The sequence below is a fragment of the Symsagittifera roscoffensis genome, chromosome 1 (genome assembly GCF_963678635.1).
Source record: "Symsagittifera roscoffensis chromosome 1, txSymRosc1.1, whole genome shotgun sequence".
Lineage (NCBI taxonomy): Eukaryota > Metazoa > Xenacoelomorpha > Acoela > Convolutidae > Symsagittifera > Symsagittifera roscoffensis.
In genome coordinates this window covers 89,998,120-90,016,263 of record NC_087062.1, presented here as the reverse complement: position 1 = coordinate 90,016,263, position 18,144 = coordinate 89,998,120, and the positions used below count along the sequence as shown (strand labels likewise).

General features: G+C 35.6%; 1 protein-coding gene across 1 annotated transcript in view; it reads right to left on the bottom strand.

The window, feature by feature from the left end:
• LOC134851944 (uncharacterized) overlaps positions 1-18,144 on the bottom strand; it is a 38,983-nt gene that overhangs the window by 10,577 nt on the left and 10,262 nt on the right. The window contains exons 10-15 of the mRNA XM_063868222.1: positions 17,625-17,810; positions 17,236-17,424; positions 16,484-17,022; positions 15,439-15,693; positions 11,927-12,151; positions 2,319-2,674 (exon numbers count right to left, since the gene is read on the bottom strand). Coding sequence (XP_063724292.1) covers positions 2,319-2,674; positions 11,927-12,151; positions 15,439-15,693; positions 16,484-17,022; positions 17,236-17,424; positions 17,625-17,810 — 1,750 coding nt within the window. The remainder of the gene's footprint in view (positions 1-2,318; positions 2,675-11,926; positions 12,152-15,438; positions 15,694-16,483; positions 17,023-17,235; positions 17,425-17,624; positions 17,811-18,144) is intronic.

The following is an 18,144-nucleotide window of genomic DNA, read 5'->3' as shown; positions in this document are numbered from 1 at the left end:
TGCTGTCCCGGATTCGATTCAACGACCCGAAGATTAAGAGCCCCCTCCCCTCGCATCTGCGCCACGGCCAATTCACTAACTGACAATTCACTAACAAAATCCACAAATAAAGCAGCTACATATGCTAATAAATTGCCCATGCGATGCTGCTTAAGTGGCACCAAATACAAATCGACCCAATTTTGTATGTTATAGAAACTGTGAGATATATTGAGTTGGAAACTAGCAAGCCCGTCTCCAATGATTTATCAGCTCGCAAAACATAAATTGTAGTTCTGATCGAGCTATTCAAGCAAATAAACTTAAATAATTTCAAATTATATGCTAGACCGAATCAGTTTGCGATAAGTTCAAGACTTTCTCAGCAAGCTATTCCAGCTACGAAAATATTTCAAATCATATAATGGAGCGAAACAGTTTGTGAAAATTTCTCTGAGCAGGCTGTTTATTCGATGAAAACTTTGAAATATTTCAAGTTACTTCTTAGAGCGAATCGGATGGCGACGTTAAGTTTTTCTAAGCAAGCTATTCCAGCTAAGAAGCTTTCAGCTAAAAAATAACTGCCTTTCTCACACCGAATCGTTTTTCGATTGAAGCCCTACAAGCTATGATAATTTGAAACATTTTAAATTATTTTATAGAGCTAATCGGATGATAAGAAGTAAAGTTTCTCTAAGCAAGCTTTTAGTTATGAAATTTTCAAATATTTCAAGCAAATTCATGAAGCGAATCGGATGCCAAAAAATTTTAAGTTATTCTAAGCAAATTATTTTTCAAGTTATTTTTGGAACAAAATAGTAAAAATCTGCTTCAAAGCAAGCTATTCGAGCTAATCGGATGGCAAAACGTTTTAAATTCGATATTGAAGCAAGCAATTCAATTGATGGAACGTTGAACTATTTCAAATGATTTCAAAGAGTAAATCCGCGCGGGAAAGTTCAAGTTTCTCTTATCCCAGCTATGAAAGTTTGAAATATTTCTAAACTCTTTCATACATCGAATTTATTAGAAGAAAAAAACATTATTTTTCTAAGGAAGCAAACTTAGCTTCAAAGCGTTAAGTTATTTCACAGAGCGAATCGCTTCGCGAAAAGTTGAGTTTCTCTAAGCAAGCTATTCAAGAGATGAAATAATTCAAATGAGTTCATAGATCGAATCAATTCGCAAAAAACTAAGAAAACTATTCAAGCTATGACATTTTAGAAGTTACTTTATAGACCGATTCGATTTGCCAAAAACTTCAAGCTATGAAAACTTGAAAGATATCGAGTTATATATTACACCGAATTGCTTTGTGAAAAGTTAGTTTTCCTGAGAATACTATTCAAACTATAAAAACTTGAGACATTTCAAGTTGTTTTATGAAGTGAACTAATTCGCGAAAAGTCAAAATTTTCTGAAGCAAACAATTCAAGATATGAAACTATTCAAGTTATTTTTTAGAGTGAATCGGTTCGTAAAAAGTTTATGTTTTTCGAAGCAAGCTTCTCCACCCGTGAAACTTTAAAATACTTCAATGACCGCATCAGTTCACAAAAAACTAACGATTTTCTAAGCAATGAAATTTTGAAGCATTCAAGTTATTTCATTAACCTAATCGTTTTGCAAAAAAAACTCAAGCTTTTGTAAGCAAAAACCTCAGGCTCTGAAAAGAACCTCAAGCTCTGAAATTTTGAAATATTTCAAGTTACTTTATTCACAAAACCAATTCGCAAAAACTAAAGTTGTTCTAAGTAAGCTATTTGAGCTATGATACCTTGAAACATTTTAAGTCATTTCACAAAGCAAATCAGTTTGCGATAAATTTAAGTTTTTCTAAGCAAGCTTTTCCAGCTCTGAAACTTTGAAATGTTTCAAGTTCATTGACCCAATCGCTTTGCCAAATGCTTAAAATTTTTTAAGTCTATCCAAGCTATGTATGAAACTATGTATGAAACGTTGCATTCGCCAAAGCTGAAACATTGCGCTCAGTTAAACATTGCGTCTACAGCGCATTCCGACTTTCATTTAATATATAAGATTTTCTGAAATCGAGTTTTTATTATTGTACTTTTGTTTGAAACAAATAGCTTTTGCTTTTTTCGGTTCATGAATTAAAAATGCTGTGTTAGTTTATTACTCTCCAAATCTAAAAGCACATTCTATCAAAAAATGGCAAGGTGCCCCAAAAGCGGATCAAATATTTGCGACTAAGGTCGGAAAAAAATAAGTCGTACTACTTCACTACGCTCGCAAATGTGATGAGAATCCTTTTAAGTGATCTATTCACTTCTAATGGCTATTCAGCTGCCACTCAAGAATTACACAAAAAGTCTCACGTCGGGTGATGGACTGCCTTCGGTGCCTGTTGTTACTCGTGTAAACATCTGGATACTGATCATTGCCATTGTAAGTATCATCTTCTATGTTGTCATTGGTCTCGATGTTGTTAGGATCATTGTAGAAGTCATCGTAGTTGTTGAAATTATCATTATTATTGTTGTTGTTGTCGTTCGTGTTTCCATCAAATTGGTTGTTGCGATTGAACGTGTAGATGAGTCGGTCATCTGTCGATGCCGTGGAGTCCATGCCCTCCGTCTGTTGCACGGTCAGGAACCAACCCCAGGCTGCCTCGGCAACATTACGGAAACAGGTCTGGATTCTAGACTGCTGTGTTCGGCTTATGTCTCGGAACCTGCAAAGCAATAGATGTCAACCAATGGATTTCGATCGCTCACCCAGTATCGCTTTCTCCTCTGTCCCATTTTTGAAACTTTGCAATAGTTTAGTACTACTGAAATTGTGCACAAAAGAACCTCGATTTAAAACAATGCTGTCCAATGTCTCATTCAAGGTTATTTTTCATGAAAAAAGTGAAAATAAAAGTTATTGAAAAGAAAAATGGGTATTAATTTATTTCTTTTAAATTTAATTTTCAAAAAAGCTATGATTCTCGGAGAAGACAAAAATTTGATTTGTTGACCGTTCTCGATAACTATTCTGCAAAATCTGATATCAAATGTTTAATCGAAACAACATGTTATTGAACAACAGGTTATCAGCGGCTACGCCCAATTTGGAAACTTATGGCTTTTTGGAAACCTTTGGCTTTTTGGAAACCTTTGGATTTTCTCGAAAACTGCCCTGCCGGACCTTCGGCGAAGTGTTCAATCGTGAAAACTGGTTTTGAAAACTTCTGCTTAAGAGGCCACGAAAAATTTGGATTTCGGAAACTCGAATTTTTGACCGTTTTTAGAAACTTTTTCACTTTTCTTAAAAACAACCCTATCAAATCTGAGATGAAGGGTTCAGTTGAATTAACCGGTAGCGAGAACTTTTCGTGCATCAGCGGTGCCTACTTGAGAAAAAAGTTATGGATAAATCGAACGACTTAAATTTTGTAAGAAAAAACAAAGCCAACTGACAGTTGAAAAAGAGCCAACTGACACGCAAAGCCAACTGACACGCAAATAAACTGATAAAAAAACTGGACTTCTTTTTTCAAAAATCTTCAACTTTTGACTTTCGAAGAAAAAAAAGTAGATGTCCTTAAAGCTCTTTAACTTTAAAACTTGTATCTTAACATTAACCCAATTTGAGAAAACTGGATCATTAGGAAAAAAAAACTTTTTTTCGCTGAAAATCTCATAATTAATTTCCATTTTCGAAATTACAAGTCGATCATGTTTTTCGTGACCTTTACAATTTTGCTATTCGATAGTGGAGTCTGCCTTCCTTTTAACAATAGAAATGCACTGAACTTTAAAAGAAATCACCGCGAAAAATCAAAATTGAGAGCGTGAATAAACTTTCAGCGAGACCTATATAACAATACTGACTACTTTTATTACTCTTAATAATTGCCTTTTGGAAAATTCCAATTTCTCAAAAAATTTTAACTTACTTAAGTAGAAAAATAATTAAGCTTTTGGGCAAAATCCAATTTTGAAAATACCCATTCCATCCTGCATCAGTATAACAAATTTTTAAAAAAAACAAAAGCCAACTGACAATTGGAAAAGAGTAATGAACGCAAGGAAACAGAAAAAAAACTTCAACTTGCGATCTTTAAAAAACATATATGCCCTTAAAGCTGTTCGAATTTCGCAAAAACTTATGTTTGACCATTTTTAAATAATTTAACCCACAATGAAAAAAAAACTGGATCAATAGGTAAAATTTTTTATTCCGCAGGGCAATCTGATGACTAAATTCCATTATACTCTTGCTTTTCGATAGAGGAGCTTGCCTTCCTTCTTACAAAGGAAATGAGGTGAACTTGAAAAGAAATCAAAAAACAAACCTCGAACTTAGTAAACTTGAGCTTGAACAAATTTTAAGACTTTTCCTGAAAAACAACAGGTACCTCTAGCTTTAAAAGAAACCTACAAAAATTTTGGTTCAACAAGTTTTATTTACATAATTTTCCTACTTATGTTTTTTTTATGTTTGCGTTATGTCGCAAGTGGTGAAAGCGGTCGGAATATTCTGCGCTACTTGCATAGAATCAGCTATCCGAGTTTATCCTTGCTGTCGATTTTGACTAGGCGTCAGCAACCAAAAGCCCATTCTCCTTAGCGGGTATACGACTCAAAATTAAATGTTTCAGGAATTGCAATTCGGTACAAATGCGACTTATTTTTTACTTTGGCACAACTCGTAGTGATTTTTTTTTTAATTTTCCTGCGTAGTGAATTTTTGGTGATTTTATGATTTTCTAAATCAACGATTTTTACAAGTGAACTGATTTTTATATTGCTTTCATGCAAATTGCCACGCTACCAATTTTTTTTAATAAGTGTCGTTTATTCTGTGTGGTGTGATAGTAAGTTCTGAACGAAAAATTCAAAACGAAGATATTTTCGACAACCATAGTCAAATAGGCCATATGGAAAACAGTTTCTGTAGAAAATGACTAGAAAAACGGAGAAAAAAGCGTAGAAGAACCTTTTTTTGGATAATTTTGATTCCCAAAATGACGCTAAAAATTTCAAAAACTAATTTTACTCGCGTAGAACCAAGTTTCCACTGCTTAAATTAAGCTTAATAAGATATTGCAAGCTAGCAAACCCTATTTTGAAAAACCCTATTAGCTGGAATTCGACCAAAAATCCAAAAATTCAAACCAGTTTTTCTCGACAATGAGAAAAATTTTTCAAAACTTTTAAAACGAACTGAAAGGGCTTTAATATGACATATAATTCGAAAAAAGAGAACTAAAACACACCTGAATACAAAGTTCCTCACATTTCTCCGAACAATAAGGTGGTGGGAAACTGGAAAAGAGCCCAATCTCTGCCTTAACTTAATTTGGAGGAGATTGTCCAGTCACTTCAAAATACTTAAACCAGTTTTCTTAATTTAGGTTAATTTTATTAACAAGGCTATTGTCCTTCTGAGACTTCGCTCTTTCAGAAGAGAGTTAGAGGACAACGCAGACCAAATCTATATTAATGCTGCATTTTTTAAATTCGATTTAGGTGGCCTGCTTAAAACGATTCGGCGTGAACAAGAGAACAGATTTGCTCATAGTTTTGCACTAATTTTAGACCACACCCTGAACTTTATCCGAATTAATTGAAATGGCGATGTTGGGTCGTTTCTTTGGCCCAAAATTGGAAATGGAGCCCAAAATATTATGGTTTATGGTTTGAGCTATCTAAGTGTAAATTTGGAAAAGTGTAAATGAGTTCAAGTAGACAAAAACAAGAAAAAAATCTTCAAACTTTCGAGTCGAGTTACAACAATGAAAAAAACAATACCTTACAATATTTCGTAATTCTAGAATCTTTTGTGATTGGCACTTTTTTGATACAACTAACCCGGTGCATATACAAAACAGTCCTTTTTTTCGTTCATTTTCATACTTTTCCGAACTGTTTTGTATTGGACTGTTTTGTATGGGAATGTTTCGTACAGACACGAACTAACCCACCCAATAGGAGAAAACTGGATCAATAGATAAGTTTTTTTTATTCCGTTAGGAATTTGAACACGAACTTTCCCTTTTTAAAAGCCCATCCTGTTTTTTTTCTCCCCAATTGAGTTTGTTACCCGAGAGCGATCTTCCCTTCTTTTTAATTATTTCTTCTACTTCTTTAAATAAGAAGTAAATAATTTTTAAGACTTAGTGCGGACCAAGTTAACATCCTTCCCCCCCCCCCCCCCCCCATAAAAAAAAGCCGTTGGGGGGAGGGGAGGATGTTAACTTGGTTCTGCGTTCGAATTTTCAGACAATCGACATGTAATTTTAAAATCAAAATCTAAAATTTTACGTGCAGCAGTTGGCAAATTTAATTTATAATGAACGCTGAGGTGGAGGATCTTAACTTGGTAAATTAGGGGAGGATGTTAACTTAGTGCTCTCTTGGTGATCCTTTAGTGTTTAAAAAAACGAAAAAAAAACACTACGTAATGACTTCCAAAAACTTCAATAAGTAAAATTCACTTTGATTGACATTCAATTGCAAAAAAAAACTTCCTTATCAAGAAATGTTTTACCTCTGATTCGACAATCAGCGCATATAAATCAGAAAACCGCATGCATTTTGATAAACATGAGAATCAAGCCAAAAAGAAAGCGCATTCTAAAAATACGCGATGATGCAGTACGGAATCATTTCAAATGCGCAAGTAATTTCTTGCATGTATACGCACGTCAAAAATATCCAACATTTAACATGTGTTTTGAATAAACGGTTTAGTAGTTTCACATTGAAAAAATATGAAGTAGTTTCACCGCAGTTACAAAAATGTATTACAAACAAGTTTACGCACCAAATATTTGCTCATAATTAACCGATTACAAATAACTTACAAGACTGCTCGTATCAGAGCGAAGCCCTGAGTGATCTAACTGCCTTTCAAGGTCTATGGAGAAGTACTAACAAGAAAAAATTAAATGTAATAAAATGAAAAAATGAAAATTGGAGAGATTTTGTGAAAATCTTCCCCCCACACGCCACATCAAGAAGTGATAGATTTCGCTTCTAGTACCAAATAAATTATGGCGACTAAGCTTCCTTCGACAAATTTGAAACCATTTCTAAGACGGATTAAATCTCCGCTTACGCATTGATAGCGCGAAATATATCGCGCGCTAATTGTCCCAAATTGACCAAAATGCCAAACTGTAAACCTCCATAACATTGCGGAAAATGATCACAGGTGAAATAATAAAATTACGGAAAATGATCACAGGTGTAATATCTTTTTTAATTTAAGCTCAGGACAAAAATACCATTTGAATAGTCTAAAAAAGGAACAATAACTTCTCGGATCTTATTTATTATTCAGTAGACGATTTAGAGGGGGGGGGGCGAATTATTCTCCCTCAGCGATTCGACCCCATGACTACCCATCGCTACTATTTTAGGATTTCCATTTTCGGCTGGCTGACCCTAAAATGTTTGCAAAGGCCCAAGTATATACTTTTTTTGAGCGCACGCCGAAAACAATTTTTTCGGTCAAAACTATCCAAAAAGTGCCTAAAAACGTCTTTTGTGGCCCGTTACTTCAAAACTTCGCCCGCGGCGCAAAAAGTTTGGTCAAAACAGGGTCTTTTTAGTGATTTGGCATTGCTCGGAAAATCAATTTAGACGACTTAAAAAAAACTTAAAAGGCCGACAAAATTTTTGAAAATCTGCCCCACCTGGAGAAATCCTAGATCCAAATCTTGTTTATCATACCACTTACAGCCAAAAATCGGATTCGTTCTAAATTACGAAGCTTACGCAAGAAAAATTGCATATTTTTTATTTAGGCAACCAGAGGCATTTATATGGGTAGAAATTCGAAGTCCTCAGTCAAGTCATTAGTCAAAACAGCGACAGTTACTCCACATGCATAAAATTTGCAGACTTTCACATCTTTCATATCTTTTACTTAATTGTTCCGACTTTCGAAGAAAACGGAATATTTATACTCGCTGTGGGTTTTTATTCAGTCATTTTTCGCCGATCGAAAAAATAGTTTTTAAAAAAGTGTTTATACCCCGTTGAAGATAACGACTTCCTGAGTTTAAATTTAGGAAGATAATTTACCTCCGATTTTTTTTTGTAAAATTCTCGGGGTTTTAAAATTGCCAAAGTGGCCATGTTCTAGGCTAAGTTATGTGCGCTTTGAAGAACGCGATTTTCAATGCTTAGCGAATTTTCTCGCACAACAAAATCATTCTAAATTGAATTGAGGGTAGCTAATCGGATCGGTCTTTTTAATTTCGTACGACTCAACATTTCACGCTTTGATATTGTCCAGAATTTATCTGTTCGATATTTTCTTTTCCAAAAAACTATTCGATATGAATAAAAGGACAGTTGAAACTGTCCTTTTATTCATATATTCGTTCGATATTTTCTTTCGATTCATATATTCGTTCGATATATTCGTTCGATATTTTCTTGTTCGATATTTTCTTTTCCAGAAAACTATTCGATATGAATAAAAGGACAGTTGAAACATTCAGGGCTTTGCCCTGCTATACGAGCAGTCTTGTTGATTTTTTCATATCTTTTACTTAATAGATACAAAACTATTATGAAATAACTACGTACTTATAGAAGATTTACATGACAGCTGGTTTATGCTTAGGCTAGTTCATATACCATCGGAAAATTCTTGAGCTATCAATGAAAATTCTTCACTAAGTACCAAAGGGAAGCGTGAACAACGCTCTTTAACTTTGTTGAGCGGAACAATCAGCAAATAAATTGATCCAGGGGCTGCTTTTCTATTTCTATCTCCTTGAAACTCTACCTTTACACAACCTAAACAGTCCTTTAAATATATTTTATGATATCCAAATCTGAAGATAGCAGAGATGCTATGCTTTAAGCAATCTCCTAAAAATGAAAATCTCCAACAGACAACTAGAAGAGTCAATGAGCGCAAAGAAACAGAAAAGAAAACTGAGGGTCGTGCGTTCGAATCTCACTTCCCTCACGGTTTGTGGGGTACCACGGTCATCCGCCTCTTCAAAATGGGACCGGCTACGGCGAAATGGATGACATCCCCTCACCCCCCCCCCCCCCCCAATGAACTCAAAAAGTGCATATATACCATAAATTTCAGGAGATTAATTTCAATTGAACTCAAAAAGTGCATATATACCTATATGCATTCATAAATGCATTAGTATGTATGATAGCACATCTGTAGTTATTAGACCATTTTAAGACCTTTTCCTGAAAAATAAACAAAAAAAATCGCCAAGACCTATATAAGAGTCTTCACTACATTCATTACCCTTAAGAAACGAAAAAAAAACTACGTTCATCGACTCTTAAAACGGAAACGCGAAGTCGACAAAAGTAAAAAAAAAAACAAATTGCAGGGGAGAAACAAAAGCAACTACGATGAAAATTGGGTACAGCAAAAACAAACAATTCTAAAATGTAGCATCTAAGCCGACAAAACAAAAGCAGACAAATAATAGACGAGTCTAGGACTAAATCCCCGACGACATAATCCCCCAGGATAAAACCTCCCATAGGATTAAATCCCCCTAAGACAAACTCCCCATATTTTAACTTATCGTCCAGGTAATGTAAAAATAAAAATATTTTGAATTGAGTTTTCATTTAACGCTACTTCAATGACTTCCAACTGCATCGCCATTTTCACGTGACTTTTTAGAAACCTTAATTATCCAACTTTCCTTTGATTATAAATTAAAGAGCGCTCCGCTCCTATCACCAAAAATAACAAACCACGTGGCACAGTCAGTAAGTCAAACGAATATTAATGAGTTCAAACCTCAAAATTGACATTTTGAACAAAAAGTGTTGAAGTAACTTCTCACGGGACAAAATTACCGCGCTTGCACTGAAGTGCTTCTACTTTAATCTTGACTATTTATGGTCACCAAGTGTAATTTAGTTTTCCGAAATCCGTTTTTGCTTAACTCTAATGTTGGGATTTTAAATCAAACACTGGGGGATTTGGTCCTATGGGGGATTTAGTCCTGGGGGATTATATCCGGTGGATTTTATCCTAGTGGATATAGTCCGCGAGCGATAATAGAGACAATTTTAATTGAAAAAGAAAATTTCCCGTTTGAAAAAAAAAACAGGTCCCAGTCGTATTCGAAACCAAAACCTTTGCAGTCTCAGTAGTATTATTCATTACCTCCAAGCGAAATGGGCAAGATTCGCGAAGAATTTATTATTCAATATGAACCAAGGAACCACCAGGAGATGAGTCCTGTGAACTAACATCTTTACGCCAAAAAAGTCTAGGGCCCGGTTGCAATACCCTTGCTAATCGCAAGTGTACGAATATTACCATAAAGCTCTTTGAATTTCTTTAACGCTCTTTGACACTTTTTAATAATACTAACTCCATTTGAGAAAACTGAATCAAAAGATATAGTTTTTATTCTGCTGGGAATCAGAAAAATGAAGCCCTTTTTCGAAATTGGAATTTGATCACTTTTTATTACCTTTACACTTTAGCTGTTCAATGGTTGAGTTTTTCCTTCCTATTATCAAATACTCTTGGCACATTCCGATGCAGAAAAGAATGAAAGCAGATTGTCAGCATGCTTGCCCAGAAGGCATCTGACAACTAGCCAAGAAAACTCTAGAATAAGTTCACTCAATTTCGCCCTCATAAATACTTTATTTCTATTGTGAATCTTCTAATCAAGTCATGTGAAAAGCCACCTTAAGTTTTCCATGACCACGATTTTTGTTTATATTATGTCTTAGTGAAAGCCGCTTCAAGCCTCAAGTGATCTTGAGAATCGACGACCTTTTAAGCTTCGGAATAAAGATTTTTTTTTAAAATAAATATGGGCAATTTGAATACTAAGGAATGAATTTGATGGAAACCAGTGAAATAACCCATATCAGAAAAACCGAAGAAAGCAAATTAAGGCCTCGGATTTGAGCATTTGAGTAGTACAGAATCACTTAAAAACTCAAAGCCGATGTGCTATAGATATTCAAAAAAGGACACGATTTGACAAATCATTTATCGGAAGAAATGACGAAAAGAGCCATCAATGAATCTGTCACCAGTGAATTCCCGAAATCGCTCTGAATCAACTTCATGAAGATGCTGATAATAAAAATTGAACACTTTTCGAGACTGTGCAAGAACATTCAATCCGAAACTAGGCCAAGCCAAAGATGGAGGTACCTGTAACATATTTTTAAAAAATAGAATATATGCACTGCTACGAAAGGTTATGCATAATTTTCGAAAAATAAAAAATTCACTTTATTCAAATCCATAGCAGTTTCTCAGCAAAAAAAGGGAGTAACCGCTTGTTCAAGGAAGATCCCTAAATTCTGTTCATTCGAAGCCTCAATCTCAGAATTGGAAGATTCGTTTTAAAGAAAAAAAAGACAAAGCCCAAAAATGGGTCAATTTTTTCAAAGCGTCTCAATCCAATACTTTTTCATAATACCGCTACTGGGAAAAACTGAACGAGTATAGCTTTGAGTCAACAAAATTTCTGAAGTGACACACGCCAATTATGAGTCTACATAACTGCTAAGTGACGCAAGCCAATTAGGACGCATTAGCAGTACCAATCAATTTGAAAAAAGAAATTTACCAACAAACATGCTTCAATTTATAGAGCGGACGCATTTTAACTAGTATACGAAAACGTTCATGAAAAACATCCGACCCTACCCAGGTTCGAACCCTCTTATTTTGTTGCGGGTCTCTTTCTCTACCTCTACGCAACAGGTCCATAATACCATGAAGCTAAAATGCTATTTGTAATAGTCTGTGTCAAAAGGACACTTTCAAAATGAACACTAATATTTGCGACCTAGGTTGGAAAAAAAAGAGAGTTCATACTACCACACACGCCTTGCTTGTGTAATAACTCGATGTTAGAGATTTTAAAACCATAGATAGGATCCTGCGGCAGTTCAAGACATTCAGGTATCTGAAAATTAAGTAGCTATGAAAAATTAGGAGTAATTACACTCACGCAAACAAGCCATAGTTCAGATGTCTCTTTGTGAGTCCATGCATCTCCTCCATTAAGTAATAGCGGGAGTAGGCATAGTGCACGTAATTCTGCAGTTCCTCGCTATGGTCAACAAACTCGATCTGCCCCCCTCTGGATGAGGCCGAAATGAAGAGAGTAGAGGGCACAACAGAGCACAGACTGTTGCCAAGGGACTTGATCACACCTGGTTGATCAATCTCAGTCCTAAAAACGAGCACGACACACATCCATTGACATACTAAGTAGCGGACGCCCTCACCCCCCCCCCCCCCTCACCAAACAAAGGGTCCCCCCTTGGCATTGTTTTACGAAATCCATTTTCGGTCGAAACTCTTAAATTTTTCAAACGCGCCAATAGATACAAAGTTTGAAGGGGAGCGCACACAAAAAAAACGCGATAGTCTTTATAGTGTTCTTGGAGTGCTCGTAAAACCAATTTGGTCAACTAAAGAAAAAGCCGAGAAAATTTTTGGAAAAAAATTGAAAATACGCCCCCGCCCACCCCCTCGAGAAAATCCTAGATCCGTCCCTGGACATACACACAGGTAATTTTCAATAATTACCAACTGTTCATAACACTGGCTTGCATTTTTGACCATACTCACGCTCTACAATTTTGATTATCGCTTTGATTTAATAGACGAAAAAAACCCGGTTGCTGTGCAATTAGCACAAAATGTTCCAACAACCACATTTAAAAAAGCTAAAGAAAAAATGTTTTTTTTTTAAATAGTGTCGTTTTTAGTGCGCGATGTGACGAGATAATTATACAAACGCCTATAAAATTAGTGAATTAATAACCGACATTTGTCTTCAAAAAATGAAGGCTAACAAAAAAATGAACAAAATTGTTTCTTGCACAACATTTTTTTTGTCCAGAAAACCTTTATTGCCAAGAAAGCCAAGGAAGGCACAGAGGTGAAGCTGCGCTTCGCAAACACAAGCGAGGAAAATGCGAAAACCTCTAAAGAGGCAAAAAGAGAAATAAGGAAACGGTTCAAAATACACATTCAAAAAAATTGGTTGAGATTAGGAGTATCACGTTCTCACATCTGCTCCACGACCGCTTGTAATTTTACAAACATTAGCCAAAAAAAGCCGCTACAGTTTCTAACAAATTGCCACGGTTATGCAGCAAAACGGATACGTCCTCGCATCTGAACCACGGTCGATTGGAAGTAAACCAGTGGCCCAGCTAATACTGGATCTACCTGTTCTAATATTTTTAATCATATTTTGTACTGATACGAAAAAGGCGTTATTTTCAAAACTTCAAAAAAATGGACTTTCCGCTAAGCCCCAGTTTTTCTCTGCTTAAATAGTGAATTAACAGCTTATTTTATGGAGTAAACTACTAATTGCTCTTTCAGTTGAAGTTTTTTTTTTATCTCAAGGTAGTTTTCGAAAAAATATGAAAAGATTCCAAAAATCGATCAAAATTCGATTTTTCCTAAATCCAAAACTTTTTCTCTTAAGCTTGGGAATAGCCTGTGCTTTTCATAATCTGATTTTTAGATATTAAAAGTTACCACACTCGGATTTTTTTAGATTGAACTCTTAATATCAGCTTTAGCTAGTTTTCGAAAATAGTAACGATTTAAAAAAAAAACTGTTAAAAATTCCATAAGGAATATTTCCGAAGTCCATTCCAGCTTTTCTACAAAGTAAAACAGGTTAAAACAGATTTAGAAGGTGAAATTTAAGCACCATGTTAATTTTGATGAACTATCATCCTCAGTATCAGCCAGATAGTTTTTGAAAAAAAAACTTTCCAAAAAACGGGCATATTTCAAAAATTGGGCATTTTCTAAGGCCATATATTTTTTCAAAACGCAGGCATAGCCGCTTGCACAGGTGATATGTGCATAAATAATTTTTTTTTCTTTCGGCTTAACTCTTAACCTCCGATTTGGCAGGGTATTTTTTGAGAAAAGTCAAAACTTTTAACACAGAGGCGAAGCTGCGCTTCGCAAACACTTGCGAGAACACAACCAAATTCGAATATGCGACCGAGCAAATGTGAGTCTCACACACTAACCAATCAACTACGGATGCTTAAAATTCCCAAAAACTAGCTACCAATAACACAGCTATATATGCTGATAAATTGACAATTCGATGAAGCAAAAGTAGCATCAAATACAAAAGACACAATTTTGCATGTAATAAATTGGAAATAATAAAGCCAAATTATATATAAATTATGCATTTCAAAAAAAATTCGAGATACATTGAAATGGAAAATTTCTGAAAATGAAAAATGCATCAACTGTGTTAATTTTCCAATAATCACATGCCAAAGCTCATATACCATTATTCTGCTACCGCAGCTTACCGATTCAAAAGTTCCACCAAAAGTAGCACTTTTATTTGTGACTTAGGTTGGAAAAAATGAAGTTAGTACTAATACACTTTGCTTCGCCAAAATGACAAAAATGGGCTTGTTCAGGCCATAACTTTTTTCTGCTAAAATTAAGGAACAGCCGCTTGATTTTTTCTTTTGTCTTGTTGGATTTGTGCATTTAAAATTTGAGAAAATGAAATAATTGAAAACCAATATGCCAAAAATACCCCTACTTTTGCCGTAGAATGTGAGAATGAAAAGAGATTAGCAAAATATGCACGCACATAAAAGATCAGTCGGTTTTTCTATAGTTTTCATTTATTTAATGAAAATCGGAACAGTAGTTTTTGAGAAAAACTGAAACTTAAGCGAAAAGTGCAAAAATTTTTCCAAATCCTCGCAACAAAAAACAACAAATCCCATACATTTTTAAAATATATATATATTTCTGTACACCTAACACAAGCAAAAAAATGAATCAGCAACAGAAACAAATTTTCTATGCTTAAATAAGCTTAAATATGTTTATATTGAAATATACCAAAAGTGCCACCAATGAGCACTTTTATTTGCGACTTAGGTTAGAACCGTGTGGGAGATCAGTAACGGAGGCTAATAAGAAAATAAATAAAAAAAACTTGGGGTAGAAAAAAATTCGTCGTAGTAATACACTACGCTTGGCTAGTGTAAAAACTACTGTTCTGTTCTGTGTAATCAAGCTTTCTATGCCTGAAAGCCTAAATAAAAGTTTCAGACAACGAACGTTACTCGATCTCTTTACTCGCTCGAAATTGAATTAAAATTCAAAAATTTGAAACCAGTTTTTCTCGACACTGGGACAACCATTGAAAATTTCTTAAAATCGTTCGAATTACGACTGATAAATATGATAAATCACTCAACCCATTCCAATGATTTTTTGTGGTACCAGATTTTGCGTGGAAAAAAACTACAACACACCCGAATATGAAACTTTTCAATGGTCGGAACAATGAGTGAATCTAATTGATCCAGATTAACCATTCAAGGCAATTTTTTTTTGACAGAAAAAAAAAACGGTCTAAAATCTAGTCGTCAAAATTGTCCAAAAATAAGAGAACAAAACAATAGGAGACAACTCCTCTGCAGAAGGTAGAAATAAACTTACCGTATCGAGTTGTAGAGGGCGTTTCCATTGACTGAGTCGAATAGACAGGTGCTGAACATCCACAGGTTATTCTTCAGTAGTTCCCGGTCGATACTTCTGATCACGTGGGCCTGAAGGTCACACACAAGGTTGCCCAAAGTGTCGAAGTCTGGCTGTTCCAAACCAGAATCATCAATCATCCTCTGAGTCACTAGCGAGCAGTAGTTGGGCACGATGCGACCAAAGTTGTGTCCGTAGTAGTCTTCTTCCATGACCCTTGAAAACCAACATCATTATTCATTCCATATTTGACCTTTCAAATACTTTTAACACATTTTGCCTTTAAAATACCCACCAACGAAAGGAGCTACATATCTTTTAGTACAAATTCAAAGATAAGTTCTAGAAAGTTACGATACCTGCAATACTCTAAAAATCATTCAATCATCTCGTTAAATTAAATTGCCAAAAACGAGCCAACTGACAGTTGAAAAGAAACAATGAACGCAAGGAAACAGAAATGAAAGACAACCTCAAAGCTCTTTTCATTTCTAGAACAATCTATGATTGACACTTTTAGGATAAAATTACCCCAATTAGAGAAAACTGGATCAATAGATAAAATTTTTATTCCGCAGGGTAATCTGATGACTAAATTTCAATTTCGAAATTAGAAGTCGATCACGTTTTCCGTGACATTTATACTTTGGTATTTGAAAGTGGAGTTTGCCAACCTTTTAATCAAGGAAATGAAGTGAACTTAAAAATAAATCATAAGTCAAACCCCGAAAAAGTAAATTCGAGCCTGAACAAATTTTAAGACTTTTCCTCGAAAAAAAAAATTGCGACCAAAATAAGAGTCTGAACTACTTTAATCGACTCTTGCACATGCATATATTTCTACTGCATTCATAAATGCATTAATGTGTAAGAAGGCACTTCTGAAGTTATTAGATCAGTTTACGACTCTTGAAACAAAAAATCACCAATACCTATCTATTTAAGAGTCTTCACGACGTTAATCGTCTCTTGATAACAATACGACGATAACCATGTAAAAACAAACCTGCGGTTCTCGAAGAACTGATTCATGTAATTGTTTTTGTCGTAAGCAGGGGTGAACTTGCTTGATGCTCCCTGGTGAATCAATCTACATCTCGCAATGTACAAACACGCCAGCTCCTGTCTCTTGAACGGAGGCACTAAGTACAAATCATCCAGGTCCCCGATCTTCGCTATAACTTGGTTGCAATCTCCCAGACTCATCAACTCCATCTCTCTCACACTGAACATTCTCAAGGTCATCCCGTCAAGTGCCTGCAGATTCGCAGTTCCCAGAAGTCCCAAGTGGAAGTCCTCAAATTTCCTGAGACCATATATAGAAGCAAAGGCCTTTCTGATCTGCACTGATAGTAGCCACGCTTTGTTCATGTCTCCGCCATTTCGCATGACTGCAGACGCTATTCCTATGATTTCACTGAAAGGAGAGGTCAAAATATCTGTGGCCGAGATTCCAGTCGCCAGTTTTCCCAACCCATTCATCATACGTCCAGTCAGTGCGAGGTTTCGAATCTGCTGCCTGTACATATTGAAGATCACCGATTTCTAAAATGAACAACGTTTCATTGACACTTTCTTGAATACTTGAGGCATACAACATATTTCAGGGTAAGATAACGTTTGATGAAACTGCCGAAAAATTAATAGTTTTACCCAGCCACATAAATGTAGCGAAAAACACACAATTTAAATAATTATTTGAGATAGCTACTTCTTGTTTCCTTCGTGGGAAGAATTATCATTCATCATTTTAGATACCTGGAATGGTGTCCAGTCGATTTGTAGAAAGTCCCTGCCTTCAGATATCTCCCCATTGTCCACTCGAATGACAAAGAACTCGTCCAGATCCGTGATCTGTTCCAAAAGGAAGGCCGGACTCAGAGCCATGCTTAGATCAGGTCCCAGCTGTGTCAACAGTTTGGCATTCCGACCACTATCCGACTGCGCCTGCAATTTTAAGATGGTTCAGTGAAAAGTCTTATGAGCCGTCATTGAAGTTTCAGCACTCGTCTTTTTCCAATTAAAAATCCAAAGTATGACTTAAAGATTAGCCGCTCAAAACATTTAAGTGATCAATATATTTTGAGCGTCCAGTGCATTTCCATTAAGCCTGATTTATGCTGTTCTAAAAGTAAAGTTAGTTTTACTTGGCCAGCGATGACGTGCTGTTGTGCGGCTGTGAGAGGGAAATTGATCGTTTTGACTTTGCTGGCCACATTTCTGAACTGTGCCAAGGAATTGAGAAGCTGAACCAACGAACAGTTCCTGAAGAACTCGTAATCCAATGCCGGCAACAGACGGTCCATTTGCTGAAAGTCCGTCTGTGTCAGGTACTGAAACACAAGACGACAACACTCATTGCGCTCTTTTTGTTCCGACCATCGAAAATGGAAGAGTAATTTTGTATTCGGCTTTGTATTTTAGATTTTCCTATTTTTTCTTTTCCACGCACAAATTTTTTGTTTTGTTCTCTTATTTTTGGACAATTTTGACGACTAGATTTTAGACCGTTTTTTTTTTCTGTCAAAGAAAAACTGCCCTGAATGGTAAATCTGGATCAAATAGATTCACGCATTGCTCCGACCATTGAAAAGTTTCGTATTCGGGTGTGTTGTAGTTTTTTCCTCGCAAAATGAGGTATCACAAACATTCATTGGACTGAATTGA